The 27,622-nt window shown below is 42.0% G+C and overlaps 1 protein-coding gene across 17 annotated transcripts in view; it reads left to right on the forward strand.

The window, feature by feature from the left end:
- FKTN (fukutin) overlaps positions 1-27,622 on the forward strand; it is a 215,738-nt gene that overhangs the window by 69,729 nt on the left and 118,387 nt on the right. For 16 of the 17 annotated variants that reach the window (XR_008509456.2, XR_008509457.2, XR_008509458.2 and 13 more), the window contains one exon: positions 255-352. Coding sequence is in view for 14 of the 17 variants with exons in the window: in XM_054519480.2 (XP_054375455.2) it covers positions 255-352 (98 nt within the window). In the remaining 3 variants the exon portion in view is untranslated. Of the gene's footprint in view, positions 1-254; positions 5,216-27,622 lie in introns of those variants that run through there. The other variant, XM_054519489.2, reaches the window with a different exon arrangement.

Raw genomic sequence — 27,622 nt, forward strand, 5'->3', positions numbered from 1 at the left:
CAATCATTAACTTACTGGCCTGAGTCTTAGTGATAGGGTCAGCCTCTCCTCAATCCTATGAACTTGGAACAGGAAAGGAAAATTGGAGAAGATGAAAGGGATTCTGGACAGTCAAAAATAATTAAATATCCACTCTCTTCCCAAAGCTGTTTAATGGGAGAGCACTGTCCTTCAGCCAATAATGCACTAGCAGCTAGATTCCTTAGATAGACCTTCTTCCACTGTTGAAGCCTAATCCCTCTGTTTTGCTGCAGATACCTGTTTCCGAAGTTTACACTGTGCTGGACTGAGTTTGTAGACATGAAGGTCCATGTACCCTGTGAAACCCTCGAATACATTGAAGCCAACTATGGTAAGACCTGGAAGATTCCTGTAAAGATGTGGGACTGGAAGCGCTCTCCTCACAATGTGCAACCCAATGGAATCTGGCCTATTTCTGAGTGGGATGAGGTTATCCAGTTATATTGAGATAGTAGGTTGAAATGGGAGAATTTCTCTTTTGGAAAAAAAGGTAGATAACTGTTTAAAAAATACATGTCTATTTGTCAAACAAAAGTGGGAACCAAAGAAAAAAAGTGACAAGTTTGAAGACACGGAAAGAGTCATCTGATGTAATTCTGTCACTTAGCACTGAGGAATTTTCATGTGCCACATACAATGCTAGTTTACAGCAGAGAAGCCTAGATGAATGAGACAAATACCTACTTCTTCTATTCCTCCTTTTGGTAAACAACTCAATTTTCCTTTGAGGGAACCTTCCCCCACCCTTTGAAGAGTTCAAGTTCTGTACAGGTTTTTAAAATGTTAAGTAATATTTGAACTGGAAGATGAGCTCACCAGGCAAAGCTAAGGAAGGATATACTGGTTGAAAAGAATAACCCATTCCTCTTCTGGGCATTTAAGCTGGTATGTTAGTGCTACTTTTAGGATTGTGGAGTCTGAGTTAATATTCAAGTGATCAGACTTTGAGTGGCATCAAGAAAAGATGATATCAGGTTCATTTTTCAACTAATCTTATGTGGAATTGAATTAGAGAACAAGGCATTATTCTCTTAGGGAAGGTGAGAGCTTATTTGTATCAGAGCTTATTACTTGTCAGGATAAGTAAATTTCTATACATGTACTGTTTTCATATTCGAAGTGAGAAGAAACTTTATGCTTGTGTAATGCTTAAATTTCCATCCATTGTGAGAATATTTTCACTGACCTCTGATGGCACTTGTTGACAAATCATTCAAGTGATACCATGCTACTAGACATGATTTTGAAAGAGTCCATGATTTCACAAAACTCATTTTTATTTTATTCTCAGTCAGTCTGTTAGTTAAAAGTATGAGAAATTCATGTACATTTTATATTTTCTGAATTTATAATCCTTGCACTCCCAATTTTAATGACACTAAAATATTAATAGAATTTTTAAAATATACTCTAATTTTTAAAACGTACTCTTTATTATCTTAATTTATCAATTACTGCTTCATATCTTTAATTTATGGTCTATATACCAATTTAAATGGCATGTAAACCTACCTGTTTCTTCTCCTCTTCTAGTATATCAGATCTCCAAAATGGAAGCTAAATGGTGGACTTGGCAACTGTTCACCCTACCTCAGATCATAGAGTTTGTAAAGTTTGTCTCCCTCCCCAGTTTTTCAGTCTGTTGAATGTCGATGGGGCAAGAACTCAGACTTCTGCTTTATCAAGTACCACACACTCTGGAACCCTTTAGTTTCCTTTTCCCCTCAAGATGTCTGAGTCAGCTGGGATGCTGTTTACCCCATCTCTTGACCAGTCACCTGAATGATACATTGTAAGTGAGAGGTAAAGGAAAATGTAGGCACAGTAAGCACTGCTATTTTTCTCTTTGTCTAGGAAAGAAAGTTGAATCTTATATCTTATCTGTGCTATTTAGGACTACTTTCTGGAGCTTGGCAGATTTTCCTCTGACACCAGAGAACAATAGTAGTCTCAAAAATGGAAACCTGAATGTCTGAGGGAATGGGCTGGTAGACTTTTTCGAAAACAAATTAGGGAAAGTAACTTAAACCACCCATTCCAGATTTTTAAAGCAACATGAAAACCTTTGATAAATGATCACCAACAGCCTTCTGTGCTAATTTGCATTCTCAATGCAGAATTATTGGGTCTTTCATAAATAACATGAGCAGGTTTCTGGAGACATTTAAGATTGTCAGCAAACTTGTCCCAAAATGGCACATCATCATAATCCATTTTCTCTTTGCTAGAAAATCAGCCCATAGAGTGCATTCCCAAATTCTAAATAGCTGACCCTAAATTCATTTTTCATGCTCAAAAATGATAGAACAAATAATAATACTATTTTTGGGCAAAATCCACCCTACTTGATGAGGACCATTTGCTTGTGCTCAGTATTTAGAAATGCATACACTCCACATTTCTCCCCATTTCCAACTGGGACTCCCATTCTTTGCCAGGAGATCTTACCCATCCCTTTTCAGATTAATCTTTTATCCTTTCCTGAAGTACAAAGTCTTAGAGTGTCTGAAATCCAAGACATCTTGCCCCAATTGACAGAGGTTCTATATTCTTCCCTACGTAGACCACTGGCTGCTGAAATACTTTTCTTGTCTTCTGGTTTCACAGGCTTCAACTCATGGGTTCCACCCTAACTTGGGGAAACAAAAGCCTTCTTCTAGAATCTGAAGGCCAGGCTTACCTCTGATTCTGATTCATCCATACTTCATCTTATGTATTTTAACAGTTGGGTTCTGTGGAGTGTCCAGAGACCTTGGGTTAGGTATATCCATCTTCAGTACCTCATTGGATCACTTTTCTTTCCTCACTTGAGTATTCTAGCAGTCATTCTCCTAATCTGACCACTTTCAGGTTTAGTTTACCTGGCTTACCTGGGGAAGTTGACAACTTGTTGGTAGTTAGGCACCCATGAATGTCTCCAGAGACATCCTGAGAGGCAAGATTCCTCTTAATTGACAACCAGGACAACCAGGTAGTCACCCAGTCCTCTCTAAGCAGGGAGCGCTTGTCCTTCTCTCCTCTACTGCAGCTACTGATATCTGGCCCCTGGAATAAAACCATAGTTCCTAAAATTGAGCATCCCTAAGAGTAGCTGCTTGGTGGGGCAGCTGATTTCTTTGATTCCCTAGCTGCAAAACCTGAAATTGACCACCAGGTGACAGAATGTTTGCCAGTATCTCCACAAAACAAGTTAAAACTTAAGTGAAAATCATTCTGCTTTTGAATCTTAAAAGCTAGAAGAAACCATAATGTAATATTCTTTTTAAACCCTCTTATTTTATAACTAAATAAATAATCACAGAAAGGAATGAGCTGAACAAGAACAGCTGAGGCTAAAACCCAAGACTGCCATGACTTCTAGTCCAATGTCTGTTTTGCATCACAACGCAGTATCTTTAACAGTGCTTGAGATGCTTAACAGAGAAGTCATCCAGTGCTTCAATGAGTCTAAGTCTCAGGGTATTTCTGCCACTTAGTATCTTTTTGTTCAGGTTGAGAACCTAAGGCGACAGAGAGGTCAAAGGAAGTATTTTCTTGTTCAGAATTCTTAGGCAACCTTCATACCTTTATCTGGAAAATGCCTTCTCTCCAGACAATAAGATAGTTCACATCTGGAGACATCAGCCTTTGGTACCTAATTCTCTAAGCTCAAGATGCATCCCATTGCCACTTTACCATTCTATTTCCCAAGGGAACCATCAGCACCAACCTGCTAAATGCCTGTATTTGAAGAGTCTCTCCCCTTCCTAAAGTGACCTTTTATGAGGCTCTTTCCTTCCTAAGGGACCTTTCCCTGGTAGTAGTGGTCTCATTCACAAAAAAGAATAATAGATGTAACTGGAGTCACTTTGCAGTTTTCAGAATTTTTTTTATCTGCTTGGCTGGAAAGGAGACTAGAGTATCTAGTTTTTAGTATTTAAACTACTTTTAACTATTTATATTGATACTCTCTGATAAATGCAAGTAGTTAAGAATAGATTGTACTCATTCCTTTTTAAGTTTGTGACCTCAAACCATTGTTTTTATTCTTACACGACTACAGTACTTCAAATGGCACATAGATAGGCAGGATATTACATAGGTAAGCAGGAATTTATACATTGGGTACCAGAGCTAAATCTGGAAAACACATTTGGAATGAGCTTCCACACTTCAGTCTAAAATCTCACCCAAACTTACGGCTACACATTTGTCTAAGTTTCCCCCCTAGTTTCACCTTCTGGAAAATGAACAGTTTTTTAAATCCTAAATGTTATAAATCCTTAGGAGAAATATTCCCTCAAAACCTAGTCAAGAAAGTGCCACATTCCCACCTTCTAACAGGTAAAATTATTAGTTGTAATAGCTTCAATGCATGGAAAAACTTCAGTTACCGACCAGTCAGGAGAATTTATCAAGAAAAATCCCAGCAACTTTCCCTCTTTCCTTCTTGTCTTCCGCTATCATTAAGACCTGGGTTAGATCACCTCTAACATCTCACTTAGGGAAGGCAATGTGTTGCCATAAAAAGACCACAAGCTTTTGAGTTAGGCCTGAATTTGAATTTCAGCTTAATCATGTGGGATTTATGGTGGGGGCCCTTTCAGTCTCAATTTCCACATTAATGAACTGGGGAAATGATACATACTTCTGAGGGTTTTTAGGGGGATTAAATGAAGTATACAGTTCTTAGCCTTAGGCCTAGGATTAAGTAAGTACTCAAGAAATGTGCAATTTTCTAGTTCCATGTTTCTTTTCTAATCTTCAAATGGAATTATAGAAACTGTGGGTCAGAACACATTCCTTTACTCAAAAGGTTGCATGACTGAATTTGCTTAAGAAAAAAAAATTATATCAAGTCATTAAAAATTAAATTATATGGTTTGTGAATTCAGAGACATTACCAGTTTGCCTCCGAGAACTTGTATTTTCATTTTCTTGGTTAAGCAGTTGTCTCCTAATATTATCCCATATGCTACCTAGTTTGCTAGTCCTAAGCAGTTCACTGTACTTCCCTAGATTTGGTACCTGCTCTCCCCTGGACTTCTTTTTCAATATTCTAGCCTTTCCTAGACGTAAATCTTTACCTCCTTGTTAGTGAAATTAGATATAAGCCATGATTTGGAGAGGGAAGAAATCTGGAATACTTAATTTCATTTAATTGTCTATGCTGATGAATGCCTGTGTCATTGTTAATAAAGGAGAATTGAAAATACTCATCTCTACTTTCTGCCCCCAAATTTCTGTTTCTATCTCAACTAGGCAAGAATCAGCAGGGTGTATAATGCCATTTTAAACTGCTTCACATCAGACTGAAATCCTAATTAGTTTATAAGTGAAACAGACTAATTCAATGGCGATACCTTTTGTATAGGTCCTGTGCTTAAAGGAGGCAAGTATAAATTTTCTAATAAGAAATCCCTGCTTCTTTTGGGTGCAGTGGCTTACACCTGTAATACCAGGAGTTTGAGAAGCCAAGGCGGGTGGATCACTTGAGGCCAGGAGTTCGAGACCAGCCTGGCCAACATAGTGAAACCCTGTCTCCTCTAAAAACACAAAAAAATTAGCTGGGCATGGTGGCGCACGCCTATAGTCCCAGCTACTCGGGAGGCTGAGGCAGGAGAATCACTTGAACCCGGGAAGCAGAGTCTGCAGTGAGCCCAGATCGCAGCATTGTACTTCAGCCTGGGCAATAGAGCGAGACTCTGTCTCAGAAAAAAAAAAAAAGGAAAGAAAGAAATCTCTGCTTCCGTAATATCAAAACTTCTACCCTGGAATACCCCCTGGCACCTTCTAACCCAACCTAATACAGAGATTATGTAGGGACCCATTAACAAGCTGCTATATAATTATAAGCAGCTCTCACAGTAGGGTTGAAAGAGAGTATAAGGAAAATTAGAAGTACTGTATTTTTGCTATTGGAAATGAAATATTGTTTCATGCACCTTTGAAAAAAAATAACAGGATTTTACAGGCTTCTGATGATTCATTCAAAGCATGGGGAATAGTTCATATGTTTGTTAAATGAAAATCTTATGTAGCTATTTGTGTGTCCCTCCCACTTCATAACTACAAAAACATATATATGAATTTCTAAACAAAGCGATATTTTAAAGATGAATAGATTCAATGTGTACTTACCAGTTTACTATGTGGTTTTATCTTCAGGTACAGATAGTTTGTGGTACTACTTGAAAATACCTTTAATATTATTTTCATCAGAATTTGTAATATATAATCCAGTTTGGGATGATGAATAAAATTTTTCTCATCTCTTGAGATATCTTGTATTTATTTTTGAGACTTGCAGTAGAAATAACAGACATTAACATTCATAAACAATCTGGTAAAATAGTAATCTTGCCACCAGTACAGTATTTATAAAATTCAACTATGGGGACCCTAGTAGTCTGCACACATATACCTGGGTATCTAAAAGTTCTCAGAGATAAAACCTGCCAGCCAAAGACCACCAGGAACACACCTGTAATCAAACAAAGTTAGGTTTATTAGCTTGTTGTAGTAAGAGGAAACAGCCACCACGGGGAATCATAACATATTTCGGGGAGAAGGAACTAGAAAGGTCTTTTATAGGCTTTGAGCTGATGTCGAAATTGTTAAAAGTAACTGTGGTGGAGTGGAAATAACACAGGACATGGAGTAAAAAGTTCTAGTTTGTCTGAATCCAACAGTGCCATGACCAGTAGGATTCATTTCAGGTGTAAATGGCTAGTTTACCCTTAAAACGGTCAATGTAATGCACCATATCAACAAAGTAAAGAAAATCATATCAATAGACACAAAAAGAGTCTGACAAAATCTAACCCTCAATCATGAGAAAAACTCAGTAAGTTAAAAATAGAAGAGAATTACCTCAACTTGATGAAGAACATCTAAAACAAACAAACAAACAAACAAAAACCTATATGTCTTAATAGCAAAAAACTGAATGTTTTTCCTCTAAGATTAGGAACAAGGCAAGGATGTCTGCTTTCATCACTCTTATTCAGCCTAATACTAGAAGTGCTAGTCACTGCAATAAGGCAAAAAAAAAAAAAATTAAAAAAAAAAAAGTAAATAAAAGACATGCAGATTAGAAAGAAATAAATTTTTAAAAACTTTTTATTTGCAGATGACATGATTGTTTACATAGATAATATCAAGGAATGTATTTTAAAACAAGCAAACACCTTTAAAACAAGATCAAGACTAATACCCCCAAATCAATTGCATTTCTATATTCTAACAGCAAGCATGAAAACAAAAACACAGTACTATTTAAAGTCACCCTGAAGAAAAGGAAGTACTTAGGTATAAAATTAACAAATTGTATACAAGATTTGTATGTTAAAAATGCTGATGAAATCAAAGATCTAAATAAATGGAGATGCATACCATGTTCATGGATTGGAAAACAACACAGTGAAGATGTCAGTTCTACTCAACTTGATCAATAGGTTTAATGCAATTCCTATCAAAATCTCAGGAAGGTTTTTAATAGACATAGACAAGCTTATTTTAAAATGTATGTGATAAGTTTATTTCTCTAGAATATCTCAAGTAATCTTTATAAGGAAAAAGTAGCAGAAAGATTTGGCATCAGAAGACCTAAGTTCATTCTTGCACTTCAATAGATACCACATCTGATCTTATAAGGTAGATGTTATTACCCCTTGTTTTGCAGATGAGGAAGCTGCAATTTAGAGGTAACACAGATCTTAAATCCTTGTTTTCTGACTTGAAATCCAGTGGCTACTCACTCTGCCAATTCTACTTAACTGTTGATCTGAAAAAAAAAAAATTTTTTTTTTTAAATGATTACTGAAAACCAGCCTCTGATACTGAAAGTGAGAAGGATCGCTCTACCCAATATTAAGGTTTATTATATAGCTATAGTAATTGTTATGGGCTGAATTGTGTTCCTTTATATCCCTCAAAATTAATATGTTTCCGTCCTGACCCCCAATGTCTCAGAATGTGACTGTGTTTGGAGATAGAGCCTTTAAACAGCTAATTAAGGTAAAATGAGATCATATGGGTGATTCTCAATTCACTGGTGACTAGAGTCCTTAGAAGAGCTTAGGACAAGGAGAGGCACAGAAGGAGAGGACCATGTAGAGACATAGAGAGAAGATGGTCACCTACAAGCCAAGGAGAGGATCCCTCAGAAGAAACCAGCCCTGCCAACACCTTAGCCTTGGACTTCTAGTTTCCTGAACTGTGAGAAAATAGATTTCTATTGTTGAAACCACTCAGCTGTGGTACTTTGTTATGGCAGCCCTAGCAATCTAATGCAGTAGTCAAGACAGTATGGTATTGGTAAAAGGATACGCACATAGATCAGTGAAACAAAATAAACCAGAAATTGACCCATATGAATATGTCCAACTGATTTTTTACAAAAGTGCAAAAGCAATTCAGTGGAGGAAAGACAGTCTGTTTTTTTATTTTTTCTTTTATAGACAGGGTCTCACTGTGTCACCCAGGCTGGAGTGCTGTGGCACAATCATTGTTCACTATCACCTCAAGCTCCTTGGGCTCAAGCAGTCCTCCCGCTTCAGCCTCCCAAGTAGCTAGGACTACAGGTGTATGCCACCACACCCAGCTATTATTTTATTTTATTTTTGTTGTTGACACGGAGTCTCATTATGTTGCCTAGGCTGCTCTCAAACTCCTGGCCCCAAGCTATCCTCCACCTTGGCCTCCCAAAGTGCTGAGATTGCAGGCATGAGCCTCCACACCCAGCCAAGATAGACCTTTCAACAAATGGTGCTAGAGCAATTGGACATTCATAGGCAAAAAACAAACTCAACTTGAATGAACCTCACACTTTGTACAAAAATGTACTTAAAATGGATCACATGCTTAAATGTAAAATATAAAACTGTAAACCCTTTTGGGAAAATAGAAAATCTTCATGATCTAGGGTTATGCAAAGCATTCTTTCTTTGACTTGACACAAAAAACACAATCTATAAAAGAAAAATGGATAAATTGGACTTCATCAAAATTAAAAATTGCTGCTCTGCAAAAGCCCACATGTAGGGGCTGAAAAGTCAAGCTACAGACTAGGAGAAAAATATTTGCAAACTATGTATCTGACAAAGGACTAGTACCTGGAATATATAAAGAACCTGAACACTCAGCAGTTTGTTTCTAATTGAAAATGGGCAAAGACATAAACAGACATTTCATTGAAGAGGATATACAGATGGCTAAGAAGCATATGAAAAAGATGTTCAACATCATTAGCCAGGGAAATGCAAATTACAACCACATGAGATATCACTGTATACCTATTAGAATGGCTAAAATTAAAAATAATGATAACACCAAATCTGCCAGTTGTTTCTTTTATGATTTTCTTTTTTAATGTGTACTGTGCACTGTTGTTTTTACTGTGATTTTACTAAAGAGTATCCTTAAACATTTTACAAACATTCGTAATAGGTAACACTCTTCATAATAAAAAGGAATAACCTTGTCTGAATTTTTGGAAGACAGGTTTTTAGGTTTTTGTTTTTGCCTTTCCTCCAATTCTGTGTTGATTTACTTTGTCATTTTAATAACCCTCTTTTTATGATTTATTTTCTCTCTATTATTTGTTTGTGTTCTTTGAGTTTTCTTTAATTAAATTTATCAGTAAAGCCCTTTAGCAGCTAGTACTATTGTTCATAGTTCTCTGCAACTTTATCAGTAGGGCTTTTACAACCTAAAACTTCTAAATTCAAATTTTTTCTTCTGTTAATCTCAATAATTTGGAGGATGTTTTCTAGTGAATTTTGCAGGAAAGGTAATTGAGTGGCCAATGTTCTGAAAATGTTACACCACCAAATGTCTTTCAGATGTCTAAGAAGATGACAGTCTCATAGTTGGAGTGTGGAAGAGTTTGTTTTGGAGCCCAAACTGGGCAACCCTCTAATCCAGCCAGATCCTGCTTAGCAGAAAAAAACAAATTTCTGGCATGTGACCTCATAAACAAGGGAAAAGCTCTCCTTTTAGGATTATGTCTTCTCTTACCATCTCAGTTGTAATTTGTTAGAAGCCATCTTTTTCCCTATGACTTAGTGGAAGACCAGAGAATTATCTAGAGCATGCTGTGATGCTGCAAATGATGTATCTGTAGCCACTAGCCACATGTGACTACTGAGTATTTGAAATGTGGCAAGTGTAACTGAATAACTAAATGTTTGCTCTAATTTTAATTAATTTAAAACTAGTAGCTAGCATATTGGACAATGCAGATCTAGAGGGTTTTATGGGATCAGCAAGGGTTTTGGATTTGTAGACTGGAATTCAGAGTCCTCCACAGCCTAGTTTTGTGATCTTGGCCTAGCTATTCAACTTCTGAGTTCTGAATTTTTTTTCAACTAATGAGGCAAAATTAATGCCTACCTTTAAAGGTTATTAAAAGAATGGTAAGAAATCTGCAGTGTCTGGCACACTGCTCAGTACATGGTAGATGCTCAGTGAATGATAACTATTGTTAATATTATGTTCACATGGTTTTACATCTGCCTTTGGCATAAATCCTATCAGCTTGTATTTTCCTGATAATCCCATGTCACAATTTTTCTGTAAGATTGGTATTTCAGATCCCTCCTGGGTAGAGGCCCTATCCTGAGCACTGGTGTTAAGAAGCAACCCTGGCCTCAAGAGCAGGTACAAGGCCTGTTCTTTGGGGAGAGAGTATGTGGGGTTAAAACATAACACTTAATGGAATTGAGTCTCAAGGACCAGGCTTAGGCAAGGAGACAAAAGTCCTAGACTTTGTAGATGGCCTTCTGCGCACCCAAGGCTAGAAAAAGTTCCAGGAAGGAGGACAGGGACTGGGTAATGAGGTTCAGTTGAGTCTTAGGACTTGTAGAACAGAAACTTTGAGTAAATGAAGAAAGAAAACGTTTCTGAATAAGAAGAGTCAGTAAATTCACAGAATAGGCTTTATGAGACAGTGAATAAGACCATCTGCCATATGGATAAATAGTGAAAAATACAACTGAAAAAGTGGGCAAGGAACAGACTGCAGGAAATGAGGGGACAGAATATTCTGCTATGAAGTTTGGATATGAGAGAGAAAAGTTTTGAATAGGAGCATCATGTCTTCAATAAACACTTCTGGCCTGGTTACTACTCACCAGATCTGTCCTAAGGGTGAGGTTCAACAAACATCCAGGAAACCCCTTCAAGGACAGAGCAGGGATTTAGGAGAATTCAGATTCGCCGAGACTGATCCTAGAGACCCTAGAACCTGATAGTTGCAGGGACAGAGGATAGAAACTTAGCCAGATGGGCATAGGACCCTAGGTGGTTTAAGTAAGGTCACTCCTAGGAATTCTCAGTCAGTGCTAGACATGGGCATAAGGAGTCCAGAGTCAGGACGTGCTTGAGGCCAAGTGAGCAGGGGACAGTTTGGAGATGGTCTGGGAAGTGGAGCTCAAGAGCAGCATTGCAAGCCACAGAAAGGGAGTGTGATAGGACAAGGCAGGGTCTTATCCAGAGGGTTCCGGGGAATTAGAATAGGCCTTTGAGAGCCAAGACAAAAGCTCAGTTTGATGAACTGGGCCAGGAGAGCCAGTGAGATTCTAGGCTGTGGAGAAGACACGAAGGCAATTTTTGGAGGACAGCAGAGGAATGGAGACCAATGGTCAGTGCTAGACCTGGACACTACAATACAGGCAATGTGAGGGATGTGGGAAAGAGGCTGGAGCCATTTCTACACCTGTCGCTTCAGTTAGAAACTAGGACAGGATAGACTTTTCACATGGTGATGCCACAGGGCATAACTGAAAGCTAGGGAGAACAGAAGTCAGGAAGGGAGATAAGCTTAGTGGGGATTTTAAATTCTGGGTCTTAACTTAGTCCTCATCTCCCTATTGGCTGTTCACCTCTGGAGACTATGGGCTTCAAGGCATAAAAAGTAATTGCTCTAGTTGTACTAGGAGAGTAGTTTGTGCTAACAACTGACCTTCTACCCTACATTTACCTCTACGAGAAGGCTTGGGACTCCAGTGGCTTTCTGGACCATAATAAAAACAAGGCCATCTTGTCTTCACTCTTCCTTGTTTCCACCCAGACAGATTCTGCTGCCTGGGTAAGACAGCTTAGGCAGGGACCGCTGGCTCACGAGGCCTGGGCAAGCCTATAATCCCAGCAGAGAGCACAGGGACAGTGAGTGGGAGGGGAGCCAAGCACAGGTTGTATCTTATTAAACCAGTCTGCATCAGCTACAGTGTAAGTCTCAGAAACAGATCTGAAACCCCAGCTGGTAACCTAGTTAGTTCAGGCAGTGTGTAAAGAAACCATATCCCCGCCAGCTAAAAAGATGCATGTGCTCCTGGGTAGTGCAGAAGTATCTGTTAGGAAAAGCAAAGGTAACAACAGTGGTGGGAAATTAAGGTTTCCTCTGTGTGTTTTTTTATTGGTTGCATTTGAGGTGACATCCTCTAATTTTCCTAAGCACAGTGGGGCCTCCTGGAAACATCTGCTGGATTTGAGGACTAAGGGGATGCCTCCCTCATCCTCCGGGTGTGTGTATTTGGTTTGGGATTTGTCAGGCTGGGAAGCTGAGGGCCCTGGGCAGGTTGACCTGGCAGATTTCCCCTACTTGCCTGAAAAGCAGCCTAGGGGACAGAGGCCCCTCCCCAGCTCAGCCCTGCACCTTCATTCTAAGCGCCTGGAGCTGGGGCCTTTTATTTCAAGTCTGGTCCCCAGGGAGCTGAGTGGGAAATGAGGACAGCTGATAAGCCTGACAGTATTGACTTTATGGGGAGTATTCAATGAATTTACTTTCTGCAAGTAGGCTGCACTCTTATCTGCTGCCCACAGAGCATCTAAATCCTCATCTAGGAGACCCATCGATGAGTCATGTCCCTTACACAAAGACCAGAGAATAAAGAAGGAAAGGGGAATTCCATCTACCCCTTTCTTTTCTCCAGTACCTGGTCCTGCCCACCCCAACACCTCCCCTCGCTTTCCCCACTGCGTTTGGGTTTATTGGCTGAAAACAGAAGCACTCGCAGCTCCAGGCCTACGGAGTCAAGGCCAAGCCAGCCTGGTCTTGAGAGGTCGACAGCTGGGCACACCCAGGGCTGTGTGTCCCTCTAATTGGTAACTATGGGAAGCTCACTTGAAGGAGTTGTGTGCACCGCTTTATCCTGCAATAGTCAACATTTGCTCTGGACAGAAATACCCTCACGGCTTTAACGCCAGGTGTCTTGGAGATAAATTGTGGGTGTGTGGGTGTTACCAAGGGGTCCTGGGTCTGGGGTGCTGGAGAGTGGAAGTTAAATGTAAGAGAAAGGCCTGATGCTCAAGAGAAGTTTTTCTTTCCCCTCTGGCCTCTCCCTCATCCAGTCCTGGCCTCTGTTTCAAATATTAGAAAAAAATAAAAACTTCTTAGCAGCACAGAAACTAAGTAACTTGAAGGAGAGAGGTGGGAGCCAGAATGCTGGATTGGGCAGATGAAAGAAAAAACCTCACAGTGCCCTTTGGCAGAAATTAGAGTTATGTGTTTAGGTTCACCATCCAGCTTTCAAATAGAGTTTTTTGGTAGTAAAAATAAAATGAAATCTCTGTACTGAGTAACTTTGGTTTCATTAGATGACTTAGCACCATTTTTTAGTATTTATTCCAAAGCACTAACTTTTTATACGTTAGCTCACTGAATCTTCACAATAACCCATGAGATGATATTTCTGAGTTATAGCTGAGAAAACTGAGTCTGGGATAAGTTAAGTAACTTGCTCAGGATGAGCAATCAAAGCAAGGATGCAAACACCAGCCAGTCTGCCTCCAAAGCCAAGTTAAAGGTCTTCTCTTAGCTGCCACACTAAACTGCCTGATATTTGGCATTTTTCAATATCTTACCTCAGTCCACAGCCAATCAATGAGTATTTATTATTCCCATGTTATAGGAAACAGGTTCAGCAGGATACCACTACCTGTCCAGGGCCACAAAACCAGTGTATATCAGAGACTCTGGTCCACAGAGTCTAGCACGTCTCCTAAAGGTCTCACCCCGCTGGTGCATTGCCCACTGCTCAGGCAGAGATGGGGGCCACATCAGTGCGTTTCTCCCTTCCAGGTGCCCTGATTTCCTGTGTCACCTGCTTTCACCTGCTGCTACTTGCTTGGTAATTTTCTTGTTTGAGGAAGGTTGGAATGAGGGAGGCAGGAACAGCCTGGGAGGATGTGAGCTGTTCACTAAGTTGCTCTGTGGGCCCTGTGAATGGAGTAGTATGAATATCCATGAGAATTTGCAGCTTCTGCAGGCTCTGGAAAGATGTCTGTCTAAACATCGCTAGTAAAACTGAGTCAGCTATATGCTTGTTTCTTTAAGTATATGTTTTAGTATTTGACTTCTTTGGGAGAAATAATTTTTTTGTTTAGGATAACTTGTTATGTAACTTTATAATTAATATTTATAATTTTTCGTATTGAATAAGAAAACCTGGGTGAAATGCCTACCATGACATCTAGCACTTAAGGTTGAATAATTGGGGCAGAGGATTAAATTCCTGGGCCAGAGTTGATGCTTAATGTCAACCCCCTCCTCAAGTCAAGCCATCATCTCCTCTTGCCTGCATTGCTTTCATGGCATCCTAACTAGTCCCCCCACCCCACCTCTTCTCTTGCCCCTCTCCATGTAGCAGACAGAATATTCTCTCCTTCTTAAAAAACAACCAGGTCGGGTGCAGTGGCTCACACCTGTAATCCCAGCACTTTGGGAGGCCGAGGTGGGCAGATCACGAGGTCAGGAGATCGAGACCATCCTGACTAACACGGTGAAACCCCGTCTCTACTAAAAATACAACAAATTAGCCGGGTGCGGTGGCAGGCGCCTGTAGTCCCAGCTACTCGGGAGGCTGAGGCAGGAGAATGGCGTGAACCTGGGAGGTGGAGCTCGCAGTGAGCTGAGATCGCACCACTGCACTCCAGCCTGGGTGACAGAGCGAGACTCCATCTCAAAAAAAAAAAAAAAAACAAAAAAAAAACCCTTCTATGGCCTTGGAAACATTTACCTCACAGAAGCAAGCTATGTGTCTGCTGACAGAAAGCAGGGCAGGCTGGAGGCAGCTGTCTGAAGAAATAAGAGCTTTCTTGCATTCATTCAACTAATATCTGATCAAGCAGCTTTTATGTGCAGTGAGCACAATTCCTGAGGTCTAGTGATTAAGGAAGCTAAGTCTTTGTCCTCATGAAGTTTATAATGTAGCAAGTAAACTAGAATGAGATTTGTTTTGAAGAATTCAGCATGAAGGTGGGGTTTCCTTTAAAGAAAAAAAAGAGAGAGTTAAAAAAGAGTTAAAATTGAAATTTATCAAAAAGAGTTTCTTATGACCAAGAGTCACTCCCACGCACCCACAAATTAAGTATAAAGAATGGGCACAGTTTAATTTGGAAAATGCAAATTTAAAAGCAGGGGTTGTAATATTAATATAATAAAATGAAATTCATGGCAAAAAGCAAGATATTTTATATTGATATAGGCTACAATCCTCTGAGTCAATAAAAAAACTTCCTTGAGTCTTTATGCTTCAAAAGCAACACATCAAAAAATGTAAAGATCTAAAGCAAACACTCCCGGAAAAACAAAAAGAACAGACACAAAATAGTAAAGGGAGATTTTCACACAGTGCTCTCTTGAACAGATCAAATAGACCAAAACTTCCAAGAATATAGATTTATTTAATGGATGTGTAAAAAGACATTTTACCATTCAAACAGAGAATATACCTCATTTTCTAGTACCTGTGAAACATTTATAAAAGTTGAATATATGTTTTATCAAAGAGAAAGTTCTCAATAAATATCCCAAAGCAAAAAACATACAGGGCATATATTTCACTATACCGCAATAAAATTAGAAACTAATAGCACATGGTTGCCAAAAAAATACAACAACAAGAAAATTTAAAAACACTTTATAAAAGAAAAATAAGCAACAGACATTAGAAACCAATGACAATGATACTACAAATGGAAACAGGATATCCCCAAAGGTCTATCAGAAGAAAGTTCACAGCCTGGAGTGCTTTTCTTACTAAACAAGAAAGAGTAAAAATAAATAAGCATTCAATCCAAGAGTGGTAGAGTGGAGAGGAAATAAAATAAATGTAAACTAAAGAACAGATTTAATAAAGATATAGTAGAAAGTGTATTTGAAAATCATAAAAATGATAAGTGAATCCCAGAGCTAGTTTTTTTAGGAGCAATAAAATGAGCAGACTTTTGCAACACTGATCAAGAAGAGAGAGAGAGAAATCATAAACACATAACATGAGGCATGAGAAAGGGGATAAAACAGAGATTTTAAAAAGTAACTGAATAACTGTATATAACACTCTACTAATGAATCTGAAAAGGTCCAAATTTATATGTCAAAGTACCAACATTAAGAAGAGAGAGAACACGTGAAGGAACAAAACCTACCTAGAAGGATTTACTAGTAAATTGTATTAAATATCAAGAACGAGCTAATTCATCTGTTTAATAAATTAATGGTGGATGGAAGAAATGATGAATAAATGACTGGATAAATGGAGAGATGGATGGATGAATAGGGGCCTCGATACATAGAATTGGTGATCGGTAAAGGGGCTAAGAATGGAGGAGGGAAGAAGAGAGTTTTAAGAGTGGCTAAGGCTGATGCTTGACCTCCAGCCAAAACAATCTTGGCCCACACCCACTTGGCCTGGCAGAAATCCCTTCCAAAAGCCCCAGGTTTGGGCCATGGCGGTGGCTGACTCCTGTAATCCCAACACTTTGGGAAGCCAAGTCCGGAGGATTGTTTGACCCCAAGAGTTCAAGATCAGCTTGGGCAAGATGGCGAAATCCCGTCTCTACTTTTACGAATAAAATAAAAAACAAAAATCCCAGGTTTAGTCTTTCCTGAAACTGACAACCCCTGCATACAGGACTAGAAGGCCAGTATTCACAGGCTAATCCAGACAGATCAATTAAACCAGGAGAACCAGAAAGCCTGACAGTGCCCAAGCTCTCCTAGTGACCTGCCCTTCCCTCCCCAGCCCTCTGTTTCCTCCCCAGGAGCTCGCAGGTGCAGTCTCTCCAGGGGGTGGTGAGAGCCATGAATAGTAAGGGTTTTAGCTCAAGCACACAGAGGCGTTTAGCTGCCCAAATCTAATCCCCCAATAATCGGCTTATGTAAATTCCTACTTCAACCCCTTCCCCTGCAGGTCCTAGCCCCGAAATTCTCTACATTGGGAGACTGGCATGGGAGAGGACCCATCACTCTGAAGGATCACTGCTAGTGAAATGATGTGCCAAAGATTGTTTCCCCTGCTTCTGAAAATATAAAACCAACAGTAACATTTAAGAATGTTTTGAAGATAAAAAACCATCAACCCTGGTCCCAGGATGTCAACACAATCGGGCTCCTTTCTCTGTAGCCCTTGTCCTTTCTCTGAGTCCTTGTCCACTCGCACACAGATCCTATTTGACAGCTTATTGTTTTGTTTAGCATCATCCATTTCCAATCTTGCTACCCTGTTACTACAATTCTTTTTCTCAGCTGTAAAATATGCCATTCAAAAAAATATATCACTTTACAGTTTTTGGCTAAGGTGAAGATTAATACAGGTTATTGCTTCAAAATGTAACATTTGCTGTATTAGAATTGCCATATAGGGAGAACAGAAGAGCAGAAAGAGGAGCAAATCAGAGAAGCTTACTGCAAATATTAGTTTTTGTAGTTGTTGTTTTTTTTTCGAGATGGAGTCTCTGTTGCCCAGGTTAGAGTGCAATGGCATGATCTTGGCTCACTGCGACCTCTGCCTCAAGCAAAGCGATTCTCATGCCTCAACCTCCCAAGTAGCTGGGATTACAGGTGTGCGCCACCACACCTGGCTACTTTTTGTATTTTCAGTAGAGATAGGGTTTCACCATGTTGGCCAGGTTGGTCTCAAACCCCTGACCTCAGGCGATCCACTCACCTCGGCCTCCCAAAGTGCTGAGATTACAAGCGTGAGCCACCACACCTGGCCTTCGGTTATGTTTCTAAAGATCCCTTTTTACCAACTAATTTTCCCCAATCCACCCTCCAATCCCTCCTCTATACTGCCACCAGAATGAGTCTTGCGACCTGTGACTAAACATACTATTCCCATGTTCAAAGCACACAGTTGTATTTGTCTGGGCTGCCCTCTCCTCCACCCCTGCACTTGTATTATAATTCCTACCCAGTCTTTACCACCCTTCCACCAGGCACCCAGCAGTCAGAGCCCCTGCCCTGGACACTGTGCTTTTAGATGGCCCTTCTCTGGCCCTCCTCCAGTGCTCACCCAACTCCCATAGCCCACCTTCTAGAACATATTCTGGGAATCTGGGACCCCTGAATTTCTGTTCAAATGACCATGAGCCCATTTCCAGGGCCTGGTTAGGGCTATTCCCTAGGCCCATGTGGGCTGGGAGTTCGCATCATTTTCACAAGGCCCTTCACAGGAAAGGACAGAGGTAGGGGGTGGGAAAAGAATGGGGACGGGGATGGAGTCTCCATTTGTACCCTTATCTTGGCTCCCACAAATGTCAGAGCCACCCCTGCTTCAAGGCCTAGTTTAAATGCCATCCGTCCCATGGGTAACCTCTGATCCCCCAGCTAGAATCTTCTACCTCTCTGTCCCTAACTCTAATTTCACACTCTCGCATTGAGGACTGTCTGTCTTATATTAGTCATGTTGTCATGTCTTCTCCCTTCCAATAGCTGTTAGTGCCTTGAAAATAGATACAGAGCTTTCCTCACCATACCCACCTCCCCATCCTACCCCACTCCCCTCCTACCACCATAACCTAGCAATTTATGCAACACCTTTTTAATTTATAATAAAACTGTATTGTTTGTTTTGGAGGTGGGTAAGGTGGGTGGTGGTGTGACAAACAACCCCAAAGTCTCAGTGACTTACAACAATAAAGGTTTATTTCTCACTCATGTTATATGGTTGGTTGTGGTTTTGCTCCACGGCGTCCAGGCTGCACGAGCAACCCCAAACATAACTTTCTCATGGCTGAGCCCATCCAGCAATCCCAACTGGAGTCTTGCTCTATCCCCAGGCTGGAGTGCAGTGTTGCAGTCTCGGCTCACTGCAACCCCTGCTTCCCAAGTTCAAGTGATTCTCCTGCCTCAGCCTCCTGAGTAGCTGGGATTACAGTCGTGTGCCACCATGCCCGGCTAATTTTTAATTTTTTTTAGTAGAGATGGGGTTTTACCATGTTGGCCAGGCTGGTCTCGAACTCCTGAACTCAAGTGATCTGCCCGCCTTGGCATCCCAAAGTGTTGGGATTACAGGCGTGAGCCACTGCAGCCGGTCCAGCAATCCCTTGTAAAGCTTCTGCTCCATCATGATCAATGTTAGGGCTGCTCGCATTCTATTGGCTGATGCAAGTTGTATGGTCAAGCCTGGCAATGGGGCAGGGACGTATAGTTCCTCCACTTACAGGGAGGCGCTGCCAATCACATGGCAGTGAGTGGGGCTATATAATCCTCTCCAAGGGAAGGGAGCCAATAGTTGTTAACAATAATACAATGGACCACAATAAAATTTACAATGTACGGACTATGTGCTAGGCATACTGCTAAATGCTTTACCTACTTTTTTCTCATTTAGTCCTGACAATTCTGTCATTGTCCCCATTTTACAGATAGGGACTAAGGCAAGCATAAATTCTATAATTTGCCTAGGATCACGTAAGTGAATAGATAAGGAATTTCCATCTGGGTAATGTAACTCCAGAGCCCTTTGCTCTTATCCACTAAGCTGCAATTCATTTGTGAATTTATTGTGCCAGGTCCTATACCAGATCTTTCAGAGAGAGTGGTACCTGGGAATTCATTACTTATTCATTTATTAATCAACACCTGATGAACACCTGTTCACTGGGAGTAGATGGGGTGGGGAAGAGGCAGAGAAGATAAATAAGTAAATATTACTCAAGTGGGGATGAGCGTTAAGAAGAATAAAGCAAACAGAAGGATGAAGACTGTGTGTGTGTGTGTGTATGTGTGTGTGTAGGAACAATTTTACTTTTTTTTTTTTTAAGAGACAAGGTTTCACTATGTCGACCAGGTTGGGGTGTTGTGGCTATTCACAGGTGCGATCATAGTGCACTGCAGCCTCAGACTCCTGGCCTCAAGCTATTCTCTTGCCTCAGCCTCTGGAGTAGGTGGGATTACAGGCTCACCACTATGCCAGACAGACGGTGCAGTTTTAGATATTGTGGTCAGAGACTTCACTGAGAAGGTGCCATTTGAGTAAAGACCTAAAGAATGTCAGCTCCTTGAGGGCAAGGACTTGTATCTGTTTTGTTTGAAGTTGTGTCCCCAGAAACTAGAACAGGGCCTGGCTCATCGTAAGCTCTCAGTAATAATGTGTTGAACGAATGAAAGGAGGTTAGGGAGGGAATCGTAGATAACTTGGGGGAAGAGTGTTTAAGGCAGAGGAAACAGTCAGTGAAAAGGCTCTGAGGAAGGAGAGTATCTGGTGAGTTCCTGAAACAACAAAGAGACCAGAGTGGCTAGAGCTGAGTGAGCCCCAGGGAGAGAAGAGACAGACAGCTCAGAGGGATAAAAGGTATCTCTGGGCCCATTTTGAAGGCTTCAGCTTAACTCAGTGAAATGGAGAGCCACTGAGGGGTTTTGAGCAGAGAAGTGACCAGAATCTGACTTGTGTTTTCATAGCATCATTCTGGATGATGTTGGAGAACAGACAGAAGGAGGCAAGTCCAGAAGCAGGAAGACCAATTAGGAGTCTCCTCCCTCACTGAAATAACCAATATTAGTGCTGGGCATTGTGGAAACTGAAATGGATAAATTTGGGAACCTGCCCAGTACAGTGAATGTTAAATTCTGCTGTGCATCTTAATCTCCTGAAATACTTAGGTTTTAAAAATACAGATTTCAGACCACACCCCCCCCCACCCCGAAAACTCCTAGTTTCCTGGGTCTGGGTTGTGGGTGTTGGGATCCTCCTTCACCACCTGTGATTCTGAAGCAAGTGGTTACTGAACTCCAGTTGGAGGCTCACTGGGGCTTAATAAACATCTGATGAATTAACAACGGATACGGACTTTCCCAGGGTTGAATGTGTTGGAGAAGGAGGTTGGTAAGCGGCTCCCCCAGCCCAGGTGGGTGGCAGGACCCCCTTACCGCCCCCAAGTCTCACACGAGGCGGGGCTCTCCTTCCTCCCTTGCTCCCTTTCGAGGGCACAAGAGAGGGCTGGTCCCCAGAAACCAGGGCGCGGACAGTGGGGAGGAACCGGTGGGAGTCCCCGTCGGGAAGGGGCCCCCGGGCCCCGCGAGACAAAGAGCGGTGTCCTATAAAGGCGGCGGTGGCGCGGCGTCCAGGCGAGGGCGCACACGGCCGGCGAGGGCGACGGCTACGGCGACGGCGCGGGCTCTTTGCGAGGAGGTGCGTGGACTCCGGGGGGACGTGGGCGCCACCAGGGCCGGGCTCGTGGGCCTGCGGGTCTCTCGCTGAGCCATACTCACCCGGGAGAGCAGGAGTGCGGCGGAGACTTGGTAGCAGCCACCGAGCCAATTCGGTGGGAAGACCCGGGGACTTTCCGCGGGGCAGGGGCGGTGGCTCAGCCCCGGGGGTGCTAGGCCGACTCTCTAGCGTGTTGGCGGGCCCGCATCGCTTTTATACGTGATGCCGGGGACCCCCTTGTACCGCTTCCTGCAGCGCATCTCCCAGAGCCCTTCAAGGAGCTCGCGCGTCCCTGAGCGACTCCCGGACACCTGGCAGATTCGAAACTTCAGCCACGAGATGCTTTCCTGGACTCCCTAAATACTTAATCATTAGGCAAGGCAATGGTTTGCAAGGGGGAGCAAACGTTATAAAAAGAAAAAGGGAAAGGCCTGGAAGCGAAACGGGCAAGGGAAGAAGCTTGGGCAGAGTATATTCGAGGTGCGTCCAGGCTGCACGGTGCAGGGGTTGGGTGCATCTTAGAACAGGTGGCTCCCCCAGCGTGAGGCTACTGTGAACGGCGCTGAAGAGCAGTATTCATACTGTGTGCTGCTGATTTAATATATCAACATGCAGAGTTGTGTAAGTGAGAGAAGTGATTTGCATAATATATATGGTGATTTTAAAGGGGGCGTGTGTGTATGTGTGATACACACACCAAACTGGCTGTGGCTGGAGAGTGAGACTGAGTAGCTACACAGGTAGGGAGCCTTTTATTCTTTACTTGAGGCACATATGTATGCTTGATTTTTTTTTTCTTAAATGAGCTTGTATTACTTCTATAAATAACTTCAAAAGGCAGAGTTGTGCCTCATATTGCAGGTTAAGCACTGTTCCCCAATCTAACTATATAAACCAACCTTCATGGCGAGTATTTTCACTGACTTTCAAGAGAAAGGTGAAAGAAGAGACAAATGCACCGGACCAAATGCCAGGAGGATAAATTTAAAGTGGAATGAAGAAAGAGCTGTATGTGAGTGAATGTCTGGGACAGGCCCCCCAGTGTTAGCTGTGAGCCTGTGCTGCACCCTCTCTGGTGAACCCAGGCTTTGTGTCCAGGAACCCCTGGCACAAAAAGTAGCAGCTCCTGTTAGGGGCATCGGTCGCCTCATTGGGGGAGTGTGTCCTTGTTTTCTCTGCTAATGTGTTACCTTCGGTAGCGACAATATAAACAGAGAATTTATGCACATCTATGTTCCTGGTGTTTCTACCTGACTTTCCTCCAACCTAGGCATTCTTAACCTGGAGTACACAACCCCCATCCACCCAGGAATATAGAGATAGAATTCAGGGGTGCTGTGAATTTGGATGGAGAAAAATTACATCTTTACTTCCACTAACCTTTCATCTAAACATAGCATTTCCTTTATTTATGAATGTGGGTAATAAACTGTAGTAGTAGTAGCCGTGGCGGTGAATTTGTCACCAATAGAAATCATTGATGCGTGCATTTCATGTCACAGATGTTGCAGATCTTTTGAAAACATCATTTACATACCACTTTTTAGAGATTATCGTAATAAGTCTAGTTATTTAATGTGTTAAATATGAAGCACATGTATTGCTATATTGTATTTTAAGTTATTTTAATAACTACTAAATATAGTTGGTTATTTTCTGTGTCTATGTATTTTAATTTATGGACTTAAAATAATTATTCTGAGATGAGAACCAAAGCCTTTTTACTTTATGTATTTAAAATCATTGTTCTGAAAACAAATCTGTCCCTAGGCTTCCCCAGACTGCTAAAAGGTCCATGGTACAAAAAAGGTTATGAACCCTGACCCGGCAAGAGTCCTCATTGGTGACGTAAATGCATCAATATCCAGGCCTGGGACACAGGCAGTACCACTGATTCCCTGTGTGGCCTAAATGCTTCACCTCTGTTTTGGCATCTATCAAATGTTCTCTGATTCTGTGGCATCTAGTGTATTTTTTTTAGCTCTTACATTACTCTGAGATCACGATTAGCAGCAATCACTCCTTGTGACTGGAAAAACACTAAATGCAATTTTCCTTTGATTTAATAAGTACTTCAGTAATTTTCCAGTGACCTCTACTTTGTGCTTTTCCAGCTTGTTAAACCACTGATTTCTATTTCCCCTGTGGAGAAGGAGAGGAACACACTTGAGGATAAATCAACAAGGAATGATTAAGCACCTCCTAGGATGGCAGACTACATTTTAGAAGCTAGTTTTCTCTGTTTTTTGCTTTTTTTGGTTTTTTTTCCTGTCTGTTTCTAGTACAATAGGATAGAGCCCTCTTAGAAAAGAACACCATAGTTTGTTTATCCCGCCTAATCTTTTTTCCTCCCAGCTTGAAAAAGACCCCCCATGGGACTATGGTTGACTTAGTGAATGAGCTAAACCCTCTTTTGATAAGAGAAGCATGAATGTAACTTTGCTCCCGCAATCCTATCCAGTGTCAGCGTGGACAAAACTGGATAGTTTTCTACCTTAAAATCCCCTTGATTCAGGTTTAAACTTTTATATTTTAGGTATATACTTGGGTATAGTTCTGACAACACTCAAGTTTTCATTGTAGAACCAAAGGTCAGATTATTCGGAAATGACTTAGGTTAGATAAAAGGCAATGGGGCCGGGCATGGTGGCTCACGCCTGTAATCCCAGCACTTTGGGAGGCCAACGCAGGTGGATCACCTGAGGTTAGGAGTTTGAGTCCAGCCTGGCCAACATGGTGAAAACTCATCTCTACTAAAAATACAAAGATTAGCTGGCTTTGGTGGTGGGCACCTGCAATCCCAGCTACTTGGGAGGCTGAGGCAGGAGAATCACTTGAACCTGTGTGACCAAGTTGCAGTGAGCTGAGACTGTGCCACAGGAGGCAGAGGTTGCAGTGGGCACCAAGATTGGCCACTGCACTCCGGCCTGGGTGACAGGAGCAAAACTCCGTCAAAAAAAAAAAAAAAAAAAAAGGAAATGGGCGGGGCACTGTAGCATTTCTGAGTTGAATGAGGTCCTGGGGATCACCTGGCCCACCCCTTTCAGTTTTGGAAGGAGACCTGGCCTGCCTGGGAGCCCGCTAGAATGCCTGGCTAGCTGCTGCTTCTCTGCTCCTGCAGTCGCAGTGCTTCCCTCACACGTTAATACAATCAGCCAACTCCTCGGCACTCAGCAGCAAGCACAATACCTGGCTCGTAGTGTCAGTAAATGTTGGTCTCAAAGCTCGGAGTGCATGGTATTGTAATTGGTTCGTGGGTCCAACTAGGAATGTCTCCACGGAGAGAGGATGTGGGTGCAAGAGAACAGTGGGGAGAGCCGGAAGCCATGCGGTGACCTTGGGCCACCGTGCTTCCAGTTCACCATGAATTCTCAGCACAGCACTGGACTCTTCAACCCAGACACAAGCAGGAAAGGCAACAAGAAAGGAACTGGGATGGGGAAATGTCCCCGGGGGGCATAAAGATGATTGAAAAATGCAGTTGGTGCAGTGGTTCGCCTGTAATCCCAGCACTTTGGGAGGCTGAGGCAGGAGGATTGCTTGAGCCCAGGAGTTCCAGGCCAGCCTGGGCAACATAGTGAGACCCTCTCTCTACCAAAAATAGTTTTTAAAAAAAGAACAAAAAGAAAGAAAAATGCTTTTCTTTGCAACAATGATGCTTTCCATGTGTATAGGGAGGAAATTGCTGCATTTATTTAGCACCTGTGTGCCAGACACTTTATAATGCATTTTGTGTAATCCTCACAAAAGTCCTGCTGATGGCTGTATCTCCCTCCATTTTCCAGAGAAGAAAACGGAGGCTTTGAGAAGTTAACACATAACTAGGAAATTGAGAGCAGAGATTCAAAGCTGCTCTAAAGCCCATAAGCACTTAAAACATTTTTTCTATTATGAAGCAAACAATACATGAATAATTTCTTATAAAAATATAAAACACCTGGGCGCGGTGGCTCACGCCTGTAATCCCAGCACTTTGGGAGACTGAGGCGGGCAGATCATGAGGTCAGGAGATCGAAACCATCCTGGCTAACATGGTGAAAACCCTTCTCTACTAAAAATACAAAAAAATTAGCTGGGCCCAGTGGCGTGCACCTATAGTCCCAGCTAGTAGGGAGGCTGAGGCAGGAGAATCACTTGAACCCAGGAGGCAGAGGTTGCAGTGAGCTGAGATCGCGCCACTGCACTCCAGCCTGGTGACAGAGCGAAACTCTGTCTCAAAAAAAAAAAAAAGATTTTATATATATACACATAAAACAATATCAAAAAAAGAATAAAACACCAAAAGTCTCCCTTTTTTCTCTTCTCCCAATCTACTGTCCTCTCCCAATGAAGCACTGTTGACAGTTTCGCCTGAATCCTTCCAGGTTTTTGCTCTACACACACACACACACACACACAAACACACACACACCCATATATTCCTGTAAAGTGAATCAAAAGAGCACATAAACAAAGCTCACACACACACACACACACACACCCCCCCCCCCCCATATATTCCTGTAAAGTGAATCAAAAGAGCACATAAACAAAGCTCAGACCTTCTCTAATGCATATAACTTCTTCATTAGGAAGAAAATGATAAATTACAACATTTATTTTTCTCTGTTTTATTTTTAAAGATCATAATTGCAATCATTAATTTTCTTTTTTTTTTTTTGAGACAGTCTTGCTCTGTCGCCCAGGCTGGAGTGCAGTGGCGCGATCTTGACTCACTGCAACCTCCACCTCCTGGGTTCAAGTGATTCTTCTGTCTCAACCTCCTGATTGGCTCTGACTACAGGTGTGCGCCACCACACCCTGCTAATTTTTGTATTTTTAGTAGAGATGGAATTTCACCATGTTGCAGGCTGGTCTTGAAATCCTGACCTCAGGTGATCTGCCCCCCCTTGACCTCCTAAAGCGCTGGGATTACAGGTGTGAGCCACTGAGTCTCGCCAATCATTAAATATTTATTGAGCCTTTAATATGCACTAGACACTGAGCTAAGGTACTTTATGTGTATCATTTCATGTGTCCTCACAATGATGCAGTACTCCTGTACTGATCTTTACTTATGAGGCATTTGAAACACAGAGAAGTTAAGTAGATTACTCGTCACACAGCTAGGGTGAGTATAACTAACAGCCAAAGCGGGGTTCTGGCCTTGGAGCCTGTGCTCTTGACCGCCACGCATATGGTTCCACTGATGGCTGAGTTATGTGAAGACTCCTGTGGAGTCAGGGCTTGGTGGAAATGGAAGATCTGACCTGCTCTTTAAAGAGATAGGTAAGTAGAGAGTGGGGAGGAAATTCAAGGAGCAGAAAATGACAACGTGCAAAAGGGTAGAGTTGGGAATATTCATGAGTCTTCGAAGGAACTAGAAAGGGCCCAGTGTCCAGGGGAGCTGAGCGTGGAGCAGGCAGCAGACCAATAGCAGTAAGCCAAGAACATCACACTGCCTGGGGCTGGACTTTGGCTTGTTTGCCAGTGCCTCCCAAGTGTTCCTGTTAGCACATGTTAATCCAAGCCACCTGAAAAAAGGGGCCCATGCCTCTAAGAGTGAAAAATGCCTGCATGATGCTTGGCAGTATGTGATGATAAACCACTCTCCTAGACTTGGAAAGGTCATCCAATGCAGCCCCGAAGAGGCCCAAGTATCTTCTACAGAATCCACGCCAAATGACCATTCCCACCTGCGCCTTGTCTTTTCATTTTTTGTGAGACTAAATACCCCCACTTCTGTTCTTCATACAACAGAGTTTCAAGACCCTTCATCATTCTGTCCCTGCTCCTCTAAATATAGTCCAGTCTGGATATTTTAGTTCTTACAGAGAGGGGCTGAATCCTCCAGGTGAGGTCTGCCAGCTAACAAGAGAGCTGTATTGTCTTCTCTATTCCAAATTTTATTTTGTTAATGAAACCTAGAATCATTTTCTTTTTTTACTTCATTCTGATAATACATTGTTGATTCATATTCAACTCTCTGTTGGTGGCCAGGCCTGGTGACTTACGCTTGCAATCCCAGCACTTTGGGAGGCCGAGGCGGGTGGATCACCTGAGATCAGGAGTTTAAGATCAGCCTGGCCAACATGGTGAAACCCCGTTTCTACTAAAAATATAAAAACTAGCTAGGCGTGGTGGCAGGCGCCTATAGTCCCAGCTACTCCAGAGACTGAGGCAGAAGAATCGCTCAAACCCGGGAG

Source organism: Pongo abelii, chromosome 13 (assembly GCF_028885655.2).
Source record: "Pongo abelii isolate AG06213 chromosome 13, NHGRI_mPonAbe1-v2.0_pri, whole genome shotgun sequence".
Taxonomy (NCBI): domain Eukaryota; kingdom Metazoa; phylum Chordata; class Mammalia; order Primates; family Hominidae; genus Pongo; species Pongo abelii.